Raw genomic sequence first — 25,455 nt, 5'->3', positions numbered from 1 at the left:
CCTTGTGTGTTATTTCATAGTGCATGTCTTCACTATTATTCTACAATGTAGAAAATAGTACAAATAAAGAAAAACCCTTGAATGAGTAGGTCTGTGCAAACTTTTGACTGGTACTGTATGTAGGGGACCTCACTGGAAAAGCGTGTCATTTCTAATGAGTAAGGTTCTAATTTGAAAGTATGAGCAGTAGAGAAGGCTTGTCCCTGCGTAGACTGCCTGGCTGCTGCACCTGTCAAGGCTATTTTCCCTCCCTAGCCCAGGGAGGAAAGACCGCCCCCCCCATCAGAGAGTCCCAAAGTTAGGGGTACTATGACTGTGTCCCAACCGAATACACACAATACTAAACATAGACTGAGAATAGACACAATACTATTCCCTGACACACCAGAGCTACTAAACCATAGAAGGTGATACCGAGCACGCTTAATACTGAGAGAACATAACCACGACGTCAAGAACTAACGCAAGTTAACACACCAACTGACAGACAGCAAAGTTTATTTGCCACGTGCACAGGATACAACAGTTGTAAAACAGTACGGTGCAATTCTTTCCCAACAATGCAGTGATAATATTAATATAGATAAAATACAAAATAGAATAAAAAAACACATTATATAAGTTGAAGAAACATGAGAATGCAAGTATATTCAGGTCAGTGTGCCAGTACCCTATTTAATGTGCAGTGGTACTGGAGTGGTTGAAGGTTTATACATAAAAAGTGACTGGTAGTAGAATATACATATAAACAGGGCTGAAAAATGACAGGTAGCAGGAATATATAAATACTTATGGTAAAATACTAATGGTAATACATACAGTACCAGTCAAATGTTTGGACACACCTACTCATTTCAGGGTTTTTCCTTATTCTACATTGTAGAATAATATTGAAGACATCAAAACTATGAAATAACACATATGGAATCATGTAGTAACCAAAAAAGTGTTAAACAAACCAAAATATATATTTTAAATTTGAGATTCTTCAAAGTAGTAACCCTTTGCCATGATAAGAGCTTTGCACACTCTTGGCATTCTCTCAACCAGCTTCATGAGGTAGTCACCTGGAATGCATTTCAATGAACAGGTGTGCCTTGTTCAAAGTTAACATGTGCAATTCCTTTCCTTCTTAATGCTTTTGAGCCAATCAGTTCTGTTGTGACAAGGTATTGTTGGTATACAGAAGATAATCCTATTTGGTAAAAGACCAAGTCAATATTATGGCATGAACAGCTCAAATAAGCAAAGAGAAACGACAGTCCATCCTTACTTTAAGACATGAAGGTCAATCAATACAGAACATTTCAAGAACTTTGAAAGTTTCTTCAAGTGCAGTCTCAAAACCCATCAAGCACTATGATGTAACAGGCTATCCATGAGTACTACACAGGAAAGGAAGACCCAAAGTTACCTCTGCTGCAGAGAATAAGTTCATTACAGTTACCATCCTCAGAAATTGCAGCCCAAATAAATGCTTCACAGAGTTCAAGTAACAGATACATCTCAACATCAAATTTTCAGAGGAGAATATATGAATTAGGCCTTCATGGTTAAATCGTTGCAAAGAAACCACTACTAAAGGACACCAATAAGAAGAGACTTGCTTGGGCCAAGAAACACAAGCAATGGACATTAGACCGGTGGAAATCTGTCCTTTGGTCTGATGAGTCCAAATGTGAATTTTTTGGTTCCAACCGTCGTGTCTTTGTAAAATGCAGAGTAGGTGAACGGATGATCTCTGCATGTGTGGTTCCCACCATGAAGCATGGAGTAGGAGGTGTGACGGTGCTTTGCTGGTGACACTGTCTGTGATTTATTTAGAATTCAAGGCAAACTTAAACAGCATGGCTACCACAGCATTCAGCAGCGATACGCCATCCCACCTGGTTTGCGCTTAGAGGGACTATCATTTGCTTTTCAACAGGATAATGACCCAACAAACCTTCAGGCTGTATAAGGGATATTTGACCAAGAAGGAGAGTGATGAAGTGCTGCATCAGATGACCTGGCCCCCACGACTGTACTGGGATCGATCACCGACGCCTCATCATCGTCTGTGATCAGTCCCACCACCGTCGTGTTGTCAGCAAACTTGATGATGGTGTCGGAATTCTGCGTGACCACGCAGTCGTGGGTGAACAGGAGTACAGGAGGGGACTAAGCACACACCCTTGAGGGGCCCCGGTGTTGATGGTCAGCGTGGACGATGTATTGTTGCCTACCCTCACTACCTGGGGGCGGCCCTTCAGGAAGTCCAGGATCCAGTTGCAGAGGGAGGTGTTCAGTCCCAGGGCCCTGAGCTTGGTGAAGATCTGGGGGGGACTTTGTTGTTGAATGCTGCCCTGTAGTCAAAGAACAGCATTCTTACATAAATATTCCTTTTGTCCAGGTGGGTGCGGGGAGTGTGGAGTGCAATAGAGATTGCGTTATCTGTGGATCTGTTGGGGTTGTAGACGAATTGGAGTGGATTCAGTGTGTCTGGGATGATGGTGTTGATGTGAGCCATGACCAGCATTTCAAAGCATTTCATGGCTATAGATGTGAGTGCTATGGTACAATAGTAATTTAGGCAGGTTACGTTGGCACGGGGTTCTTGAGCGAGATCACACAGTTGTCCGGACAGCTGGTGCTCTCATTCATGGTTCAGTGATGCTTGCCTCGAAATGAGCATTGAAGGCATTTATCTTGTCTGTTTTCCCTTTGTAATCCATGCTAGTTTTCAAGCCCTGCCACATCTGTCGAGCCTCAGAGCCGGCATAGTAGGATTCGATCTTGGTCCTGTATTGACGCTTTGCCTGTTTGATGGCTCATCTGAGTTTGTAGTGGAATTTCTTATAAGCATCCAAGTTAGTGTCACGCTCCTTGAATAATAACAGATGTGAGTGCTACAGGGCGGTAGTCATTGTGGCAGATAGCCTTAGAATTCTTCTGAACAGGAATGATGGTGGTCAGCTTGAGATGTGGGGATTACAGACTGGGACAAGGAGAGGTTGAAAATTACTTTGAAGATGCCTGCCAGTGGGTCTGCGCATGCTCTGAGAACGCGACCTGGAATACGGTCCGGCACTGTGGCCTTGCGAGTGTTGACCAGATTAAAAGCCTTACTCAAGTCGGAGAGCAAGATCACCCAGTCCTCTGGGACAAGGAGGGGGCCTCATGCATGGCTCAGTGTTGTTTTGTTGAAGCATGCATAAAATGCATTGAATTCGTCAGGTAGAGGAAGCATCATTGGGCAGATCACGGCTAGGTCTTCCTTTGTAATCCGTAATGGACTGTAGCCCCTGCCACATGCTTCGATTGTCAGAGTCAGTGTAATAGGATTTCACTTTGTTCATATATTTCCCTTTTGCCTGTATGGTGGCTCTGCAGAGGTTGTAGCAGGACTTCTTGTATGCGTTTGTGTTCTCAACCGTTGCCTCTGGGTTTGCTGTGATAGGCCTGTGTGCGGTAGCTCTGTCCTTAAGTTTAGCACGTACCTCTGTATGAATCCAGGTCTTTCATTGGGGGGGGGGCCCGTGATGGAGATGGTTAGCTAGTTGATGCTATTGGCGGAGTTCCGGAACATATTCCAGTCAGCACTAGCAAAGCAGTCCTGCAGCTTAGTCTCCGCTTTGGTGGACCATTTCTCTATGGAGCGTGACACAGATACGTCCTGTTTGAGCTTCTGTTTGAAAACAAGAAGCAGGGGTATTGACTCATGATCTGATTTGCTGAAGGGGGGACGAGGGAGGCCTTGTATGCTACTTGTGGGCATCACGTGTCTTAGTGTCGCAGAATTAAAATCAGCGGCAACAAGAAAAGCAGCCTCCGGGTGCTTGGTTTCCTTCTTGTTTATAGCTTCGTACAGTTTGTTAAGTGCCATCTTGTTGTTGTCCTTAGGTGGAATATATACAGCAGTCACGATAACAGATGAAAACTCTATCGGGAGGTAGAAGGGTCAGCATTTGACCATCGTGTATCCCAAGACGGGTGAACAATAGGTTGAGACTTCCACTGCGTTATTGTTTGCACACCATTTGTTGTTGATGAAGAAACTTACCCTTCCCCCTCTGGATTTCCCTGAATCCATTGTCCTGTCTGCTCGGCGAATGGAGAATCCATCGAGTTGGATAGTTATAGGGGGTATCTTTCAGAAAAACTGAAAGAATATTGCAGTTACGAAAGTCCAGTTGATAGCAAATGTGTGATCGGAGGTCATCCATCTTATTATCAAGTGACTGGCCAATAGAATGGAGGGAAGCGGTGGATGGTTTTCCCTTTTGCCTTAGTCTCACCAAGATGCCAACTCTTCTGCCTCTTTATCGCTGCCGATTCCTCTTGGGAAGCCCGAAGATTGGGTCGTAGGTACACAAAGAACCCAGGGAGGAAATATTTGTAACTACACATTTTATTCCATAGACACTTCTTTACATGTCTGTTCTCAGCAGACACTTATGTATCGTGGTTTACTTTCAGAAGCAACAATAAAGGTTTATTTGTGTGCTGAAAAAGCTATTTTCATTTCTTCATCTCAATACAAGGTGTTTCAATGCATTCTCTTTGAACAATGCATTGTATTTGAACATCAAGTGTGACACTGTATATAATAGCTGTGTGCCACAGACTTTACAGGCTGTCTTCTACTTGTGGTGTAGTTCAATCTAATCTCAATCACTGCACACTGAGACGTCTCAGAATCAGGTTTCATTGTATTAACAAGATTAAAACTCTACAAAGAACTGAGTCTGTGCGTCCATCGAGAATCCTCATCCTTGCAGCCATGATGCCGAATGCATTCTCTGACTCTCCGTCAACGAGAGTGGTGGTAGTTCCAGGTACGCCCAGGTTTATTGAGATGGACAGGTAATAAGAGATTACATATATATATGTCAGATATATATACCGTATTTGGTAACCAAAAACATACAATTTTCCAAGAACCAAATTCAAAAAGCCTTGATAAAATAGCACTTCTCATATAGAGGAGCATACATGTATGCAGTAACAAGGGAAATTAGAAACCGAAAAAGTGAAATTGATTGCAACATTATATTATCAACATACCTGGAAAGCTGCATCTCCCAGGAAAACACGTCATCCTTGTTTGGGTGTGTAGTCACTTCCTTGTTCGGCTGTAGATGGCTATTACCAGCACATCGCCCTCTACTGTCCCGGGGTAATATTTCCACTTTCTCACATTTTTTTAAGCAAACGTATTTTTAGGGAGCATGCGAGCACACGTTGGGTTTGCAGCCGCTCTAATCTTCACCCTTTAACCTAACTCCTAAACTTAACTCTAACCCCTAACCCCTAGCCTATCTAACGTTATCCAACTAGATAGAATTCATAACATATCATACGTTTTGCAAATTCGTAACATATTGTACGTTTTTCCAATTCGTAAAATATCATACCTTTTGCCAATTCGTAACATACAATACAAATTGTAATTGGTAACATATCATACGAAATGGGTGATGGACATCCACATATTAGTACATATTGTACCATACAAAACGTAACATAAAGTACTAAATGGAGTGTCTCTGAATAGTACGAAATGTTCTGAGACCAGGTTACAGTGACAGGAGCGTGTCAATAGGTTAGCATTGTCCAGTGAGACCTTCAGCCAGCCCACACTTTTTCCTGACCTCTCGGGTGAACTCCTGTGTTTGTATATCAATTCAAGCAGGAATGTAGTCCATCGTTTAAACCCTGACAACTGTTCAAACTACTATACCACATTCCACCACGGTGATTCCGTGAGAAGTTCAACCTGAGCATGCCTAAGTAAAAAAGGGAGTAAATTCCAAATGAAACCACACTGTGTACTACTCCCTTCACAGAACAGCGCAAACTGGCTTTAACCAGAATAGAAAGAAGAGTGGGAGGCCCCGGTGCACAACTGAGCAAGAGGACAAGTACATTAGAGTGTCTAGTTTGAGAAACAGATGCCTCACAAGTCCTCAACTGGCAGCTTCATTAAATAGTAACCGCAAAACACCAGTCTCAACGTCAACAGTGAAGAGGCGACTCCGGCATGCTGGCCATCTAGACAGAGTTCCTCTGTCCAGTGTCTGTGTTCTTTTGCCCATCTTAATCTTTTCTTTTTATTGGCTAGTCTAAGATATGGCATTTTCTTTGCAACTCTGACTAGAAGGCCAGCATCCCGGAGTCGCCTCTTCACTGTTGACGTTGAGACTGGTGTTTTGCGGGTACTATTTAATGAAGCTGCCAGTTGAGGACTAGACACTCTAATGTACTTGTCCTCTTGCTCAGTTGTGCACCGGGGCCTCCCACTCCTCTTTCTATTCTGGTTAAAGACAGTTTGCACTGTTCTGTGAAGGGAGTAGTACACAGCGTTGTACGAGATCTTCAGTTTCTTGGCAATTTCTCGCATGGAATAGCCTTGATTTCTCAGAACAAGAATAGACTGACAAGTTTCAGAAGAAAGGTCTTTGTTTCTGGTCATTTTGAGCCTGTAATCGAACCCACAAATACTGATGCTCCAGATACTCAACTAGTCTAAAGAAGGACAGTTTTATTGCTTCTTTAATCAGAACAACAGTTTTCAGCTGTGCTAACATAATTGCAAAAGGGTTTTCTAACGATCAATCAGCCTTTTAAAATTATAAACTTGGATTAGCTAACACAATGTGCCATTGGAACACAAGAGTGATGGTTGCTGATAATGGGCCTCTGCACGCCTATGCAGACATTCCATGAAACAATCTGCCGTTTCCAGCTACAATAGTCATTTACAACATTAACAATGTCTACACTGCATTTCTGATCAATTTGATGTTATTTTAATGGACAAAAGATGTGCTTTTCTTTAAAAAACAAGGACATTTCTAAGTGACCCCAAACTTTTGAACTGTAGTGCATATATAAGATAAGAACTGTTTTACCAGTCAGGGTGTGGTGACTGGCCTTGTATACTATCAAGGCTACATTTTAACATTTTAGTCATTCAGCAGATGCTCTTATCAGACCCACTAGGGTTAAGTGCCTTGCACAAGGGCACAGACCGATTTTTCACCTAGTCGGCTCGTGGATTCAAACCAGCAACCTTTTGGTTACTGGCACAACGCTCTCAACCACTCGGCTACCTGCCGTCAGGCTACCTGTAATTATGTAATCCTAATGTACTATGCCTTCTGTTGACCTTTTAAGAACATTCCAAATGACAACAAATGTGTCATGATAGATTTTGATCAAGAAACGTTTAAGATTTAAATGTCTATTTCAGACTCTGTAACATCCATAACGGAGGGTGTAAGATCCAGTAACAGTCTTTTTTTCCTCTGTAAAGTAATAATGGAAATAACAATATTTTCCAAATTTTTGTTCTTGTGTTCAGCCAAACCTTTCCTTCAACATGGCTATATCCATGTTTTGACCTAAGACTTACAAATTCAGACTCCTGTTTATATGCTCAGTCTCCCCAAAAAGCTTGCCCATTTCATGTAACATCCACGATGCTTCTTATTTGCTTCATTTCTACAACATGCCATTACTTAGAAGTCTGTTTTTGGGGGAAATGTACTCCCACCAAAGAGTTCCATAGACACGCACATTTATATTTCGTTTGCACATTCTGTGAGACATTAAAGTTGTGATTTTGCATGCAAATGTAATGTCCATAATGCAGGAATCGCTCTTCTGTTATTTCTTGGCAAATAGGCCACAATCTGTGTTCAGATATTTAAGAACATTGTTATGTGCTGATAAAACCCATTGGCATTTAGAGTGCTGCGTACACATACTGGAACATACTGGAACATAGTGGAACACAAACACTGCTATGATCTAATGTTCCAGACATAAAACAAAATACACAAACAGGGGCACCTATAAACAGGAGGAGTTGGAGAAATCGGCATTTTTAAATGAGTGTATACTGTAAATACTAGCTCAGTATCAGAGATGTACTGATCCACAGTTGTCAAATTCAACCATTTCATTGAAATTGTGATTCAACCAGTTGTGTGCCCAGTGGGGAGGCATATTTGAATATTTGCATTCAAATTCAAGCCCAAACAAGCAAATATTATTGTTTGCTTGTCTGTTTACAATTGACAAAATACCTATAAGAAGTGCTTTTCTTATTGTCCTTCTTTTCTTAGAAACAAAATACATACATACTTTTCTAAATGTGTTGAATAAGTACTCCAGAAAAATACTGGAGTGTTCCTATCTGACAATGTCAACAACATTTTGAATATCAAACTTGGGCCACTTTACATCATATTGCTCACTCACCCTCGATCCTGTACTTCTTTCATATGTCCATTTAGATTATGTCTTCAACAGTAAAATAACCCATTTGTACTCAGATCCTGCTATGTGGTGAGTAATCGCCTGTTTTAAGGCTCATATGTGCTTGCTGACCACACTGACTCACCGGCTGCCTTCTCATGGTATTACATTTCAATGAAGCAAATTTAGAATCGTTTCAGAGAGACTGCAAGATCAGATCCACCTCCCGGGGAAAGCATGGGGCATTCAAATCAGCTAGCTAGTAAATCACAATAAAACGTGTGTACTACCACCTTGTGTACAACCTTGTGTACTACTACCAAAGTACTACCCGAGTTTACAGTACATTTTCACTTTTTTTTTTTTTTTTACTAATCTATATTTTCCCACTTAACCTGAAAGTAGTCTATGGGGCTAGGATAACGTTTCATCAACTGTTCAGATTCGTTACAAAAGTCACTGCTAACTTAAGCTAACTTTAGCCACTGTAACTCACATTGTTCTCCAGATATAATTGGCTAAAGTTAGCTAAAGTTAGAAATGGCTATTTTAACAAATTTGAACTGTGGATGGCAGTTTCTCCTGGCCCTACAGAGAGAGTATGTGAGAGTATGAGAGAGTATGTTGAGATGTTGAGAGTATGTTGAAAAATAGAGATAAATGTAAAAAAAATATAAAAAAATTGTGACGATGAGTTTGAACGTTTGGTTTCGCCTTACCGGACTTCGGGCGTGGGTAGTCCTCGAACAATGCAGTCCAGCTGGACCTTGCTGCCCTCCGACACCTCCCTGCTTTTCAGTTTCTGGATGAAGTGAGGGGGCTCACAGATGGGGTCGGCTGTGTACACTCCAGGGGTGATCTCCACCAAGGCAGGCTCCACCAGGGCAGGGCTCTCAGCCTCATCCACTTCATCCGCCTCCAGCACCTCAGAGTCATCATACTGCTCCTCAGTAGTCCTGCAGTCCAGCATTGGGAAGTCAGCGTGCCCATATCCCGGTCCCATGTCCAAACCTTGGACCTCTGGCGGCTGAATGCAGAAGGGATTAGCAGGCCTCTCCATCTCCATTTCGAAGTCTTGGAGAAGAATGGGCCGTTCCCTGTCGTCTGCGTTCAGGGAGTAAATGCTCCCATCGGCTTGGCCCTTGTTGGCTCTGCTCCTATGAGCTTTGCATGATCGGGGCCGTATCCTTTTGGAGCTGTTTGCCTTGAACAGAGAGGAGAGCTCCTCGATGAAGTCCGCTGCCTTGTTGAGGAACTCCTTCTTGGACTGGTTCTCCAGGCCGAACGCCGGGGTGTTCCTCCCCCCAGTCCCTGGTCTCTTAATGTCCTCCCGGTAGTTCTTCATCGCAATATCTTGGATGATGGACGGTGGGAACGACTGTCTGTCTATCCTCATCGAGTTGTCCTGGATGGACGATTGGGACGGCTGATATATCTGTTCGTCTGTCCTTATAGCATCATCCTGGAGGGACAGAGGTGGGTATGGCCGTCTCTCTGGCAAGAATGTCGGGTGTGTTGGTAGGGGTTCTTTTAATTCCGGATCAGGCTGGGTGTCGGGAGTGTCGGATGCGGCGGAGGTGGCAGAGGGGGAGGCCTTGACATCTGACCTCTCTTCGCAGGCCTCGGGTCCGATAGCCTGACAGGCCAGGTTAACACTCTTATCCAGTTCTTCCTGACTCAGGAAGGCTGAGAGGTCTGGGAGCTGGTGTTGCGGCTCGTCCAGCCCCGCAGAGTCCGCCATCTTGCCTTTGAGGGGCCCGTAGACCAGGCGCCGTGAGGAGGAGTCGGAACGACTCATCTCGCTGTGTCTCTGGTGTGCTCGTGCTTCGGCCAAGTAGTTCTCTCTCAAGAGCTGAGATAATGATGTAGGCTGGTCCACACTGTTCTCTTGCATTCTGTGGGGAAATAAAAGGGTTTAAACGGTTTATTTTAGTGTATCAGTGTATATTTTTATTCCCCCTGTGAAACAGTATAATTTCAATTAGTTCAGTCAATGCTTCTCCCATGAATTCAATATTTGACAGAAAGAATGACATGTTGGTAAGATCACCGAATACTTTGGAAGTAATCTCAATAAGAATAACAATGTGTAGCCCACTTGTTGGTCATAAAACGTTCCTATTTTAGGATGCGCTTCTGCATTACTACCTTTCTCTTTCAATTGCAATGGAAATTCACAGCACCCCATGCACAAATGCCACCCCCACAAAACCTGTTGACATACAGTGTCATTCTTTGGAGTCGGTTTGCTAGGCTTAACTTTCGTGGGGTCATAATTCTTTCACAAAATCAGCAAGCAGCCACATGGCTTGTAGTTAGGGCACAGCTACAAACCTGACTAGTGAGTGCAATTGGTCAATATGACTAATTGTTTCAATGACATACAACATATCTTGTTTCATTATTCATTACCAAAAGAAAAACAAACACTAGACCCTAGTCTAGAGTAATCACACCCATTTGAATAATAATAAAAGCCTGCCAAAGTGTTTCAACCCAGTGATAAACCACAATGCATTTGATACCTATTAAAATAGCATTTTCATTTCAAAACACCTTAAACCTCTTGTGGCCCCAGACAGAGAATAGTTTCATGCATGGACATTGGATCTCACCCAACTTGGATAAGCATAGCTACTTTCGGTGCGTTTAAGACATCATTTTCCTTCATGCCCAGCCTTTAAAAAGCTTTTTGACACTAGCTCCAAGTAGTTATTGAATCCAGAAACGGGATAGGGTACACAGATGCTACTGACACTCAAATCTGCGCAATTAAGAGAGGCAGCAATGCCCCTTCCAACAGACTTGCAGCCACAGCTGTTGTGTACATTAATCCTTTGCAAACAGCCTCCAAGCCCCCCCCCCCAAGTCATATCTAATTATAGTAAGGGCTCAGTTTACACGAACAAAATCAAGAAAAAAACTGTTATCCTCATCGTCTGTGCACTCAACAAGGATTTGATCACTTACCAAAAAAATCTAATGACACAACCAAATCATTTTTTTTGAGTTTATGAGGGAGACACTGAACACTGAGAAAAAGCAACAATACCCACCCAGGTTCATGGTAGAATTATTCAAACGTAACAGTCACTTCAAAATCAATAATATAACGCCTTACGCCCATGCTTGCCTAATGAAGTGGGTCTATGTGAAACTTGCTGAGAGTTTACTGTGATGATGTATGAACCCAAACGACAGTCAATAGGACACTATGAATGACAGGTAACAGGGGTTGGGAGTTTTACCTTCAAATAAACCCCAGCGGGCCCCGGCTGGAGCTTGTGGTAATCCTCGGAGCGCACCTTTGCTCAAAGAGAGGGGATTCTGGTCTTCCGGTGGTGGCCACCTGGGAAAATGTGAACACAAGCGGCAGCTGCCCCGGCCGGCTTCCCAATTACTTGAGCAGAGTTAACCTTGGAGTTTACTGGGAAATATGGAGGCGAGTAGCTAGGGCAACCTGTCACCAGTAAAAGTAATAACATTTGTGAGTGCACTCGTCGCAGGTTATTTTGGGGTGGCCTGGACCATGTGTCTGGGTGGCGTCTAAGCTCATTGGCCAGTGGAGGCGTTCTGGAAAGGAATCCCTCCTCCGGCAGCACATACAGTAGTCTGTCAAAGCACAGCCACTCTACCGAATTAGAAGCTCCTTGTTGAGACTCCGACACACTAATGTTAACCAGCAGATTACTGCTGTTTATTAACAAAGTGCTCTTGGTGAACTAGTTGAACAGGCATTATCATAGAGCCCCACCACTCTATATTTGATCTCATGACTATGACTTCCTAATGATTATATACACTGAGTTGACAAAACATTCAAAACCCCTTCCTAATATTGAGTTGCACCCCCTTTTGCCCTCAGAACAGCATCAATTTGTCGGGGAAAGGACTTTACAAGGTGTCGAAAGCGTTCCACAGGGATGGTGGCCCATATCGACTCAAATGCTTCCCACATTTATGTCAAGTTGGCTGGATGTCCTTTGGGTGGGGGACCATTCTTGATACACACAGGAAACTGTTGTGAAAAACCCAGCAGCGGAGCAGTTCTTGACACGCTCTAACTGGTGCACCTGGCAACTACTTGCCCATTCACCCTCTGAATGGCACACATATACAACCCATGTCGCAAGGCTTAAAAGTCCTTCTTTAACCCGCCTACTCCCCTTGATCTACACTGATTGAAGTGGATTTAATAAGGGATCATAGCATTCACCTGGTCAGTGCATATCATGGAAAGAGCAGGTGTTCCTAATGTTTTGTATACTCAGTGTATCTATACTGCATCACTCAACTCAGACATGCATTAAATGAACAAAACAAAGAAAAGTATAATTGGGCACATCCGAGTATCCTGTGTTGATCCTGTGTTGATTTCCTCCTTTCTCCTGCATTGTTTAAGCCTGTCAGCAAAAAGCCTTTATTCACAGTACTAATTAACTTAAGAGAAACTCTGCCTCTGCCTGGTGTCCTTAGTCCATCATTACTCCGCCCACAAGATCCCACCAAACCCCAGTGATTCCACAGGTGATAATATACATCATTTTCAAGATTTGTTTATTGAAAGCAAAACTGCACATAAGACAATGAGTGAGTCATCTCCAACATCCTCACAGGAGAACAATCACAAGCAAGCTCGAGCGTCACATTACACTTAAAACAGTGCAAAGAGCTGTATCAAATCCTTTCATTCAACATAAACATGTAACAAAGGTCAAATTGACCGTCACACCGTGACTGGATCTGTTTACATCGTCTGGGCAACTTGAGAGAACAGAGGGACCATTCGACATCCACCTACTGTACATCATTTGACATCATCACTGTAACAAAATTCACAACACGTTCAAAATTTGATTGGAATCAATTGGCTCAGTGACTTGATATAATGCGCAGGCGAACCCAGATACAGCAGCAACATGGGTAGACTGACGCCATCATTTGTGGAGTCTCAATGCAACTTTTAATAACAGGGAAGAAAAACATTGTCAATCATCTTGTAGCATGCTTGGCAAATAGGATTTGGTTCGACAACAACTCAATAAAAGCGAAATGTAAATCCTTTAAAAAAAAGTATTACCTACACAACCTTTTCAGTTATAACTTAAACTTTACTCAAAATGTAACGGAACATGCATTGTTGCTGTTTGTACCGTTTGTGTAGAAATCCTATGTTATGCCGGCCATATTTTATTCTGTAAGTTCCAGATGAACAAGACTTGGAGGTGGATTGGTTTAAAGTTGCCATGATAGACATTTAAAATGTTAAGTCGACTAGCGGGACATTTAGTTGTGTGCCGAGATTAAAGACAAGCCCCTTTAGCTTAAAAATCACTGGGGAGAATCAAGACAGACCTGACTGATACAAAAGAGACACAATATTAGTTAAACAAGAGACAGATATCAAGTGTTCTACACAACAACAAATGAGGAATAGGAGCAGCAGCAGACTGTCAGTTACTCAATCAGATCAATAAGACCAATAAGAGATCCGGGTGGTTCTGGTTAGAGATCAGGGCCATGTTCATTAGGAACAAAAAGAAAAAAAGAAAAAAAAATGGATAAGGGAGGGACTACCTAGATTTGTCCAATCAGAAAAGATCCTTTTAGTTTTCCATTGTAAAATATATTTGTATTTTTTTTTTGCGCTGCATGCCCTAATGAACACGAACGATGATCGACACAGTATACAATATGTGGTCAAACTGGGATTCATGCCCATCCACATGTTTTTTTTATATATTTTTTATTTAACCTTTATTTAACTAGGCAAGTCAGTTAAGAACATATTCTAATTTACAATGACGGCTTACCCCGGCCAAGCCCAAACCCGGACGACGCTGGGCCAATTGTGCGCCGCCCTATGGGACTCCCAATCGCGGCCGGTTGTGACACAGCCTGGAATCGAACCAGGTCTGTAGTGACGCCTCTAGCACTGAGATGCAGTGCCATAGACCGCTGCGCCACTCGGGAGCCTAAAATGGCATCGGTTAGGCAACTTGAATATCCCAACAAAGCAGAGTAGAAGGCACACTTTAATGGAAAAATAAGAACAAACCCATTAAACCTCATAGTATCTTAGCAATAATGAAGATTAATTTACCATCAAAAACTGAAAGAACAATGATGCACCATCATGAACTCACTGTGCTTTTCAGAAGAGGCAAAGAAACCGTGTCCACTACAACTCGTGGGTCAAAAATGAGCCCATGCTTACGCTCACCCAATTCACACAGCATCAGAGAATCTTCCATCATTCACAGTGTTTTGTCAATTTGGGTTGAACCAGGTCGCTAACGGTCAGAGCATCTGCAACACAAAAAACCACAGTTATTCATATTTGTGTACATATTTTTTTCAATACGCCTGATTATGAATTATGATGCAAATAAAGTTACATTTTTAAAGTCAATAGCAAGCAATAGTATGCATCCCCCTTACTCTATGCAGACTACTCGCTGGCTCTCTTGCGAGACTGGTCACCTCTGCAAAACAAAAAGAAAGCTTAATCAAAAACCAGGGCTGTGTTCATTTGGGACACAACAGAAGAAAATGGTCCGAAATGGGGATGCACCATCTGAACTTGTCTAATAAGAAACGCTCATTTTTGTTTTCCGGGGCAAAACGTTTTCCTAATGAACACAACCCTGGTGGGAGGTCCTTTGTTTTTCGCTAAACTCTGACTTATAACACTCACCTGGGAAAACCATTCAGAGATAGCTCCATTTGTAGTTTCTGGTCACGAGCAGCATAGTCAGACAGCTGGGATTCCACTGTTGGCGGGTTGATTTGAGGAATGAATCCAGAGAAGAGAGCTGGGGCTAAATGTGCCCAATCTGAAACAGGTAGCCAATAGTCATTGTGGGAGACCCACAAATAGTGCTCAAATGCATATTTCTACAATCGTGCTTGACAGGTACAGTAGTTAAACATCATTTTACAAGTGGATGAAACTATTTCGTTGGCAGCATGTGCTGTAGCATTTGAATAAAGACAGAGAGAGCGCTCACCGGGCCAAAGAGTATACAGGCCTTTGACCACACTAGCCATTGTTGAAGGTCTGACTTGAAAAGGCATGGAATGGGCTTCGAGGAGAAGAGCTAAAGGAAAAACAGAGAAAAAAAGAAAAGATCATTATCAACAACGCAATTTTAAAAGATGAGTGGTACGCTAAATAGTTTGGGGTCTGGATTGCAAGGCGTGGTGTCAGTTCGCCAGTCCACTGTACTCACGTATTAACGCGTTCACATGTTTTTCTGCAACATGATCGGTGAAAAGCTTCATGAGATCTTCTCGCAGGTCTCGGTTTAGCTTCGTTTCAATGTAGAACTTATTCTTAGAAATCAGGAAGAAAAACATGCTTGTATGAAAGGAGTACCGGTATATGATTACGGTCTGTTCTGATCCGTAATGTTCTGATCCTGAGTAGGATTCATCTGTATCCGGGAAACTGGCCCAAAGAGATCTAATGTAAGGCATATTCCAAAGATGAGCAGCTTATATGGATACATACCATGTAGATGAATACGGGAACAATGCATTGAAGCGCATCTGTGTACCGAGTCAGAGCAATGTTGAAATTCTCAATGAAATTCCCTGGTGGACTAATCTGATAACAAGTGGAAAAAAATATCAGTGTTAATTTACTTATCAGGTTATTACGCACTTTTATGGCGTGAAACAGGAGATACTATCTGTACAAACAACATTTTTGTTTTGTTTTCCATTGCAAACCTTTTTGGTACAGTATGGTAAATAGAACCCAGGTTCTATGTTTTCACTTACTTGAAGATCAGAAGAGACTTGTCGAAGATGGGTAGTAATCTTCAGCATCAAGTCTTTGTACAGTAGCTCAGAGTGCTGTTGACAAACACACTTGTACACACAACTGAAATAGGGAAAGAAAAATAACTATTAAAAAAAAAACGGACTAATTGCAACGTCTCCCCTCTAAGGTCTCAAACATGAGTACGGCAGTTCATTGTGTTCATTTCTTTCCAAGCTACATAAGAAATCAACACAGTCACACTGTTTGAGTCTCACCTGTAGATCTGCTCGTATGAAATGGACATGTGGTCCATGGGGTTTTGTATTAGCAGGTGGTCAATGGCTTTCTCCAGGTTCGGCCAGTACGTGGTTCTATAGTCCTCTTCGGTCATTGCATTCATTACTGAACCACACAATGATAAAGAGGAGGTTATTTTTCACAACAACTTGAGCCGTTAAAAATATATATCTTGATGATTATGGGGGTCAATTACTTTATATGTCAAGCCATGGAAATGTTAGAAGCATGAGTTTGCCGTTCGCGAAGAGAATAAATATGTTTATGCTATCAAGACACGAGGAGCGCGCATGACAAGGACAGCTAGAGCGCACCTGATTGGTAGGGCTAAGCATTAATAGTAATTGAAAATGGTGAAAACCATCACTACATTCCCATAAAAAAATGGTTAATATAGCTGTAACACTATAATGTGATCCATTTAAGTCTGATTAATATTGTAAGGCCAAATATTGTAGTTGCGCAACATTGCGATGTTGACGCATGGTTCATTTTCATATATTTTGAATCTATAGCATTGATTATTCAAATTGACACGAACATGAAATTATGGCTGATAGTACATTTGTTGAAAGTAACAAGCATTAGAAACCAGAAACATGGAGATAAGACTGTTACTGTAACTGTCTGTTACTCCCACCGAGCAGGCAAGTACAAGAGTAACATTGCAGTAGTTCTGTTCAGTCCATTTCATTTCAACTCCTTTACCCTAGAAATGTAATTACATTTGCTAATGGTGGAGGACATACGTTGCATTCGGAAAGTATTCAGACCCCTTGACTTTTTCCACAATTTGTTACGTTACAGCCCTATTTAAAACTGATTTGTTTTTTTAATTATCTCAATCTATACCCAATACCTCACAATGAAAAAGCAAAAACAGGCTTTTAGAATAGTTTGCAAATGTAAAAAAATAAATAATAATAAAATATCACAATTACATACAGTATTAGTCAAAAGTTTGGACACACCTACTCGTTCAAGGCTTTTTCTTTATATAGATGTCAGCTTTGCACACTCTTGGCATTCTCTCAACCAGCTTCACCTGGAATGCTTAACCAACAGTCTTGAAGGAGTTCCCATATATGCTGAGCACTTGCTGGTTGCTTTTCCTTCACTCCGCGGTCCAACTCATGCAAAACCATCTCAATTGAGTTGAGGTCGGGTGATTGTGGAGACCAGGTCATTTGATGCAGCACTCCATCACTCTCCTTGGTCAAATAGCCCTTACACAACCTGGAGGTGTGTTTTGGGTTATTGTCTTGTTGAAAATCAAATGACAGTCCCACTAAGCAGAAACCAGATGGGATGGCTTATCGCTGCAGAATGCTGTAATAGTCATGCTGGTTAAGTGTGCCTTGAATTCTAAATAAATCACTGACAGTGTCACCAGCAAAGCAACCCGACACAATCACACCACCTCCTCGCTTCACGGTGGGAACCACACATGCAGAGATCATCTGTTCGCCCACTGTACTCTGCGTCTAACAAAGACACGGCAGTTGGAACCAATTAACAGATTTCCACCAGTCTAAGGTCCATTGCCCGTGTTTCTTGGCCCAAGCAAGTTTCTTCTTATTATTGGTGTCCTTCAGTAGTGGTTTCTTAACGGTAATTTGACCATGAAAGCCTGATTCATGCAGTCTCCTCTGAACAGTTGATGTTGAAATGTGTTTGAGCTGTTCTTGCCATAATATGGACTTGGTCTTTAACCAAATAGGGCTATCTTCTGTAAACCACCCCTACCTTGTCACACCACAACTGATTGGCTCAAACGCATTAAGAAGGAAAGAAATTCCACAAATTAACTTTTAAAAAGGCACAGCTGTGAATTGAAATGCATTCCAGGTGACTACCTCATGAAGCTGGTTGAGAGAATGCCAAGAGTGTGCAAAGCTGTCATTAAGGGAAAGGGTGTCTACTTTGAATAAACTATATTTAAATTTATTTAATACTTTGGTTACTACAGACATGAAACTTGGCATTCAGGCCAAAGAGTTCAATCTTGGTTTCAACAGACCAGATAATCTTGTTTGTCATGGTCAGAGTACTTTAGGTGGCTTTTGGCAAACTCCAATAGGCTGTCGTGTGCCTTTTCTTGAAGAGTGGCTTCTGTCTGGCCACTCTACCATAAAGGCCTGATTGGTGGAGTGCTGCAGTGATGGTTATCCATCTGGAAGGTTCTCCCATCTCCACAGAGGAACTCTGGAGCTCTATCAGTGACCATCAGGCTCTTGGTCACCTCCCTGACCAAGGCACTTCTCCCCCGATTGCTCAGTTTTGCAGGGCGGCCAGCTCTAGGAAGACTCTTCCTCCTAGTCTTCTTCCAAACTTCTTCCATGTATGAATGATGGAGGCCACTGTGCTCTTGGGGACATTCAATGCTGCAGATATTTTTTGGTACCCTTCCCCAGATCTGTGCCTCGGACACAATCCTATCTCTACGGACAATTTCTTCAAACTCATGGCTTGGTTTTTGCTCTGACATGCACTGTCAACAGTGGGTCCTTATATATAGACAGGTGTGTGCCTTTCCAAATCATGTCCAATCAATTGAATTTACCACAGGCGGACTCCAATCAAGTTGTAAAAACATCTCAAGGATGATCAATGGAAACAGGATGCACCTGAGCTCAATTTCGAGTCTCATAGCAAAGGGTCTGAATATTTATGTAAATCTGACATTTCCATTTTTAATACATTTGCAAAATTTCCCAAAAACCTATTTTCGCTTTGTCATAATGGGGTATTGTGTAGATTGTTGTGGATTTTTACTTTATCCATTTTAGAATAAGGCTGTAACGTAACAAAATGTGGAAACGGTCAAGGGGTCTGAATACTTCCCAAATGCACTGGATATAAGTTGTTTTCCATAAAATATTGTGTAATTATGGGAGAAAAAAAGTTGTCCCGTTTCTCTCCAACGTCATGTAATATGAAGTGAAAACTGCAGGTTTCAAACAATTAAGGAACAGGAAAAAGAGTGATGCTAATTATAGGCTATAACAGTCTTCGGTCAGATGGAAAAGCTTTCTTTAAATCCTTCTCAATTTAATTTTAACTAGCTACAAATGTAGCATATGCCTACCAGAATGATATCATGATTATTTGCATCAATCCACTGGCAATTTGTTTTGCGAACTCCATCTCGTGCGCACTGCAGAAACATGCTAACCAAACAACAGTGCTAGGTGCATGCGCACTTGTGACAGAGTAAAAATCTTTTTTTTTTAAATTTAAAAAGTGAAAAACCTGTAACATGCGTATTTCTCACTCAGTTGACATCCATTTCAATAGCAGGCCTACTATTAGCCTACTTGCACAGTACAGCTTGGTTTGGCATAGCCCAATATTGGACTAATGGAGCCTAACGTTAAGTTACTCCTTAGTCCAATGACCTTAAATGACCTCTTTAAAAGGGCAAATTGCCTATGGAAACCATCTAAACTTGAATCGATTCTCAATTCCTGTACAGTTCTGAAACATAAATCCCTCTACTTTCATATCACATCAAAAGAATTTCACAAAAAGCCAAATACACACTTACTGTACACTGTTTTAACACAGTTGCAGCTGACAGTATTTTTCAGTGACAACACCTTTGAGGCGTCTGTCTTCCATTTACATACGTGTTCAGAGAGGCAGATAGCTAATTAGCACAGGTAGTCCACTCTGTCTTCTGAAAACAAGTGTTGTAACATGGAAATATGACCATGTGGAAACCATAACCCTATAAAAAGGTACGTATGAATTTAACCTTTTGTTTTTAGAAAATAATTTATTGGGGATATTAAAGATAAGGTCCTTACGCTTCCAAAACCAAACCGAAAGCGTTGCATGTTAATGTTCAGACTGAACTTTGCACTCTTAAAACCTCCACCTACAGAAGACGCCTTCATCCAATGACTTATGTGTAATGTAATGGAACTGAGAGTCATGATCGAGGGCTAGGGTTGGACCAAAATGTGGTTCAGAGTACATGCCACCTTTGCTCATAGAACTTTTCCCACAGAGCTCTTCCTTCGACGGGTGAGCCGTTAGTGTGAATTTTGTATACTCACTTCTCCAGGCACCACTACACCACTGATTCCAAACAAGGACCTTCCAACCATAGGGTGCAAAGGTCATAACAGTCATTAACGCTTGTCTGCTTCCTGGGGCAAGTAAAAAAACATTGTTAGACAAGCAGATTATAGCTGTATCGCACAAGTTGACTGGTCCACGGCTACCGTTTTGCCCCAAACTTTTACAGATGCACATTTGAGAGCATCCAGTTGGGCAAAATATTTTGGGGGAGGGGGTTGCCTGTTTTGCATGTTATTTTGGCATTAATACATGTCACATATCAGTTTGCAAACAGTGTAAAACAAATTATAATCATTGAGTTAATAAAGCCGCATAAAAAAGCAAAAAAGAGACCATGTTTGTGAGTAAGGTAGCTCCAAAATTAAGTTGTTTCAGCCTAGCTCAGTGCTTTCTGTTGTGGTGGGGCAGCCAGCGGAAAATACGGAGCTTAGGGGTTGGCAACGTTCTCTAGTTGCACCGTGATTGGCTCAGTGTTCTGTCACTGATGGGGACACTACGTGTGGTCACAGATAAAATTACGTCAAATCACATTATATCTACAGTAGCTTTGATTGGACTAATCAAGTCAACATCATACTTTCAAAATCTTAGCTAGCAGTCATCATCATGATTCAAGACGACAATCCACTAGCAAATCCTTTTCAATCCTTGTCATATGAAGAGAAATTATGAAGAGAAATTATAGATATAACATATTGGGGCATTGGACATAAACAAGTTGCAAATCGCAAATTCAACAATGAGTGGTTTGGAAGAAATCAGTGCCCAGAGTAAACTGCCTGCTACTCAGTCCCAGTTGCTAATATTTGCATATTATTAGTAGATTTGGATAGAAAACACTCTGAAGTTTCTGAAACGGTTTGAATTATGTCTGTGAGAATAACAGAACTCATATGGCAGGCAAAAACCTGAGAAAAAATCCAACAAGGAAGTGGGAAATCTGAAGTTGGTCGTTTTTCAACTCATTCCCTATTGAAGATACAGTGGGATATGGGTCATGTTGCACTTCCTAAGGCTTCCACTAGATGTCAGTCTTTAGAACCTTGTCTGATGCTTCTACTGTGAAGTGGGGCCGAATGAGAGGGGAATGAGTCAGAGGTCTGGCAGAATGCTTTGAGCTCATGACGCTCGTTCACGTGAGAGCGAGCTCTGTTCCATAGCTTTTCTACAGACAAAGAAATTCTCTGGTTGGAACATTATTGAAGATTTATGTTAAAAACATCCTAAAGATTGATTCTATACTTCGTTTGACATGTTTCGATGGACTGTAATATGACTTTTCGTCTGAACTTTTGCCTGGACCTGCCCACGCGTCGTGAGTTTAGACTGTGTACTGAACGCGCGAACAACAAGGAGGAATTTGGACAAATGATGGACTTTATGGAACAAATCAAACATTTATTGTGGAACTGGGATTCCTGGGAGTGCATTCTGACGAAAATCATCAAAGGTAAGTGAATATTTATAATGCTATTTCTGACTTATGTTGACTCCAACATGGCGGATATCTTCTTGGGTTGTGTTGGTCTCTGAGCGCTGTACTAAGATTATTGCATGGTTTGCTTTTTCCGTAAAGTTTTTTTGAAATCTGACACAGCGGTTGCATTAAGGAGAAGTATATCTTTAAATCTGTAAATAACACTTGTATCTTTTATTAATGATTATTATGAGTATTTCTGTGATTTGATGTGGCTCTGTGCAAATTCACAGGATGTTTTGGAGGCAAAGCCAAATGTAAACTGAGGTTTTTGGATATAAATATGAACTTGATCGAACAAAACATACATGTATTCTGTAACATGTTGTCCCGGGAGTGTCATCTGATGAAGGATATCAAAGGTTAATGATTAATTTTAACAATTTCTGCTTTTTGTGACTCCTCTCTTTGCTTGGCAAATCGCTGTATGCTTTCTGTGACCTAACATAAATGACATGTTCTGCTTTTGCCGAAAAGCTTTTTTGAAATCGGACACTGTGGTTGGATTAACGAGAATTTTATCTTTAAAATGGTGTCCAATACTTGTATGTTTGAGAAAATTGAATTATGAGATTTCTGTTGATTGAATTTGGTGCCCTGCAATTTCATTGGCTGTTGGTGAGGGGTTCCGCTATTCCGCTAGCGGAACCCCAGTCCTAGACAGGTTAAGGGTCTCTTTTCCAACATTCAACATTGGCCATGCTGTCAATCCAGCATGACTTCTGCCACTTTCAAAACAACTGGAAACTCGGAAATATCAGACTTCAGTGAGTTCAATACAACTGGGAACTCCGACTGGGAAAAGACGTTTTGAACGGTCATCCAACTTGGAATTCCAAGTCGGGAACTATGGCCTCTTTCTAGAGCTCTGACCTGAAGATCACTACTGTCATGATTGGACTTTGTTTTTTCAGAGTTCCCAGTTGTCTTGAAAGCACCATAAATCCAGAGAATGACAGACTTTGATGACAAAGTTTGATGACACAATTTGCCCATGAAGGACTGCCGCACCACCTTCCTGTTCAAGTGAGCACAGTACAACAAGGTGAGTCCAAAAATGTCTTGTATGCTGCTGCATAAATGATGTAATATGCCAGGGAGATATGTATACTGTAGCTAAGAAAGTTATACTAAGTGTATGTTTTGTAGTAAGCTGTTAGTTGCCCATGCACCTCACCCTAATAATTTGGTTCCTTTCCCCTTCATAATTTAGCCTATTGTTTTGACTTGGTGGTGCACATGTAGCCTATAGCCTGTTTTAGAGAAATATCATTATTGAATATTGTAAGAGCTTTCATTGTCTGCTTAGATGCCCACTTTTTGTTATTCTACGGTTCTGACTTGGTGTACAGGGAGAATACCATAAGAACGGCCCATGTTCTGAATTCTTTCGCTGTACTTTTCAAAAGTGCTGAACAAATAGTTATATTGACTACGTCCGTCCTAATAGAAATTACAGATTGCCTCTCAATTGTCAGTAAAAACCACATTTGTTTAAGCAAGTCAGCCATATCAGCTGTGTTTTTTTAAAGGCACTAAATGAGGCTGAATGAACCGTTTCGCTGCCAGACAAGGCTCCGCTGATAGCCAGGTGTAACAGTGCTAAGGTGTTTGGGCAGCTGTTGGGACAGCTTTATGTAGGCCCTAACATTTTGTGGGCACCGTTTGTCACCGTTGTAGTCCAACTAATGTATTGTGGCTTTGCTGGCATGCAAAGCCACCACCAAGATTTACATGCTAAAATCGCCACTGCTCCTATGTTGTCAAGATCTCCCCTGAACACTGAATATTTTAACCTTACAATTAGATAAACATCTTAGTTAGCTACTTCACCCATCTTAGCCATTTGATCTCTGGTTCACTGAATGAGGGAATTATTTTATTAAGACAAGTATTTGGTTGTAATTGTAATGTTTGCAGGGTGGCGAACCCTCCTCCTGGAGAGTCAAGGAGAGCTACTGGGTGTGCAGGCTTTTGCTCCAGACCTGCTTCGAACACACCACATTGTAAAAAAAAAAAAAGCTGCTGCTCAACAGGACCTTAATAAAACTGACTCTGGTGTGTTTGAGCAGGGATGGATAAAAAGCCTGCACACCCAGTAGCTCTCCAGTTTGAGTGTTGACAGATCAAATGTGTTTTTATAGAGTATCCCACCAGTACAGTATTTTACGTTGTGGGGGGGGTTAAGTGCCTTACTCAAGACCACAATGACAGGAAATATCAACTGCCTTCCATTGTCAATACCAGAATGAAAGTTATTTAGCGCTTCGTTGCGTCATACAACACAATTTGTCACCTTTTTGGACCATGGTATTAGACCTTTTTTTGGTGGGGGACAAGTGACTTGAGCTTTGGACAGCTATAACAATCAGGACAAGTGGCTAAAAAAGTGAATATCAGGCCCTGACAGTAGCCAAACTACTCCACTGACGGGTAGGCCAAAGGCAATGCAATGGCAATAACTTCATTGCATGGCAAGCTACATCCCCATGCCATGCCAATCCAAAACATGATAAACAAACATTAGGCTGTCATAATTAGCGCTTTTAATGCGGATGCCTTCAACTTACGAAACTTTGAGGCTGAGTTCAGGGTCAGTTTCCCTGCGATGGAAGCCGACGATGGGCTGTCAGTCTCGCTGGTGTCACTGTTCACGCTGCTCGAGTCTGAATCCATGAACTTTAAACCGCTGCTGGAACTGGAACAAACCTTTGAGTGGTTCTCCTGCGCAGCTACATCTCGCGTGGCTAGAACCGGCGAGATAGATAGGGGTTGGGGTACATCTGACAGTTCGTTCCCGAGATAGAGGACTTGTCCACTGGCACTGTTCGCACAGTAGTTATGGTTGTAGTCGTCATTTAGAACAAAACAGTCGTCTTCCATGTCCTCCATGCTTTAGCCTTGCAAGTTGTTTGAGGAAAATCTTCATGAATTTGAAGTTCGATTTGAAAATGAGTGTTTTTAGAGCACCATCCCTTTGGACCGTGTACGCTAGCTGCTGCATGGAGAACTGTTTTACGACACTTTGCAGTATTTTCTTTTAGGCAGAGCCTGAACTGGGGCAGAAGGGCAATGTAGTTAAAATAATGCAATGACTACAAGGTGCGTTCAGTTCACTTGAACGTTAACTACACTGCGGAACGATTTGGTCGTTTCCCCAAAACGTTCTTGAACAGACTTCGCGGTACGTTTTCTGCCGTTTAGTGTATGGCGAGGTGTAGCCAGAGATATAGAAAGGAGGAGATAGCAATCCAAATTGGAATTGAATGGCGGAACGTGTAACGCCTTACCAAGCAGACTGTCGACCAATTGCGTTCACGTTGTCATGGTGCGTCACGCGGTTACTAAACGAATCGTCACACAATCTCTTCTCAAGTGCCGCGCTCAAAAGTATCTCTGGTGTGGCTTGAAGCAACGACTGACGTATTTAAAGGACAGTGGTCGTGCTGACAGCGTTCCCCAAACCCTTTCCGTTGTTCGTTGTTCAACTGGTCGTTCAGTACAGCACCGTTCCGTTCTAGTGAACGTTCCACAACGCAATGAACGCAGCCAAAGATTAGAATTACATTATTTTGATAATAAT

General features: G+C 41.9%; 2 protein-coding genes across 7 annotated transcripts in view; both read right to left on the bottom strand.

Moving 5' to 3' along the window:
- The window catches only part of mypn (myopalladin), a 54,446-nt gene extending 41,993 nt beyond the window's left edge, over positions 1 to 12,453 (bottom strand). For all 4 annotated transcript variants that reach the window (XM_055901891.1, XM_055901892.1, XM_055901895.1 and 1 more), the window contains exons 1-2: positions 11,493 to 12,453; positions 8,964 to 10,139 (exon numbers count right to left, since the gene is read on the bottom strand). In XM_055901891.1, the coding sequence (XP_055757866.1) occupies positions 8,964 to 10,138 (1,175 nt within the window). In that variant the 5' untranslated portion in view covers position 10,139; positions 11,493 to 12,453. The remainder of the gene's footprint in view (positions 1 to 8,963; positions 10,140 to 11,492) is intronic.
- Positions 12,454 to 12,784: 331 nt separating this feature from the next.
- Positions 12,785 to 25,290, bottom strand: LOC129836097 (CDK2-associated and cullin domain-containing protein 1-like). 3 transcript variants are annotated; one of them, XM_055901888.1, is made up of 10 exons: positions 24,443 to 25,290; positions 20,371 to 20,463; positions 16,288 to 16,414; positions 16,030 to 16,132; positions 15,758 to 15,853; positions 15,477 to 15,579; positions 15,255 to 15,344; positions 14,942 to 15,080; positions 14,680 to 14,729; positions 12,785 to 14,554 (listed from the first exon to the last, which is right to left on the bottom strand). In XM_055901888.1, the coding sequence occupies exons 1-9, from the start codon at positions 24,762 to 24,764 to the stop codon at positions 14,696 to 14,698; spliced, it is 1,107 nt and encodes a 368-aa protein (XP_055757863.1). In that variant the 5' UTR covers positions 24,765 to 25,290; the 3' UTR covers positions 12,785 to 14,554; positions 14,680 to 14,695. The 3 variants fall into 3 exon arrangements, with proteins under 3 accessions (XP_055757863.1, XP_055757864.1, XP_055757865.1); XM_055901889.1 differs by having other exon boundaries at positions 12,785 to 14,553; positions 14,686 to 14,729; positions 24,443 to 25,289; XM_055901890.1 differs by lacking the exon at positions 20,371 to 20,463 and having other exon boundaries at positions 24,443 to 25,176.
- Between the last annotated feature and the right edge of the window lie 165 nt (positions 25,291 to 25,455).

Source organism: Salvelinus fontinalis, chromosome 37 (genome assembly GCF_029448725.1).
Source record: "Salvelinus fontinalis isolate EN_2023a chromosome 37, ASM2944872v1, whole genome shotgun sequence".
In the NCBI taxonomy this organism is placed as follows: Eukaryota; Metazoa; Chordata; class Actinopteri; order Salmoniformes; family Salmonidae; genus Salvelinus; species Salvelinus fontinalis.
This window is presented reverse-complemented; position numbering and strand designations above follow the sequence as displayed.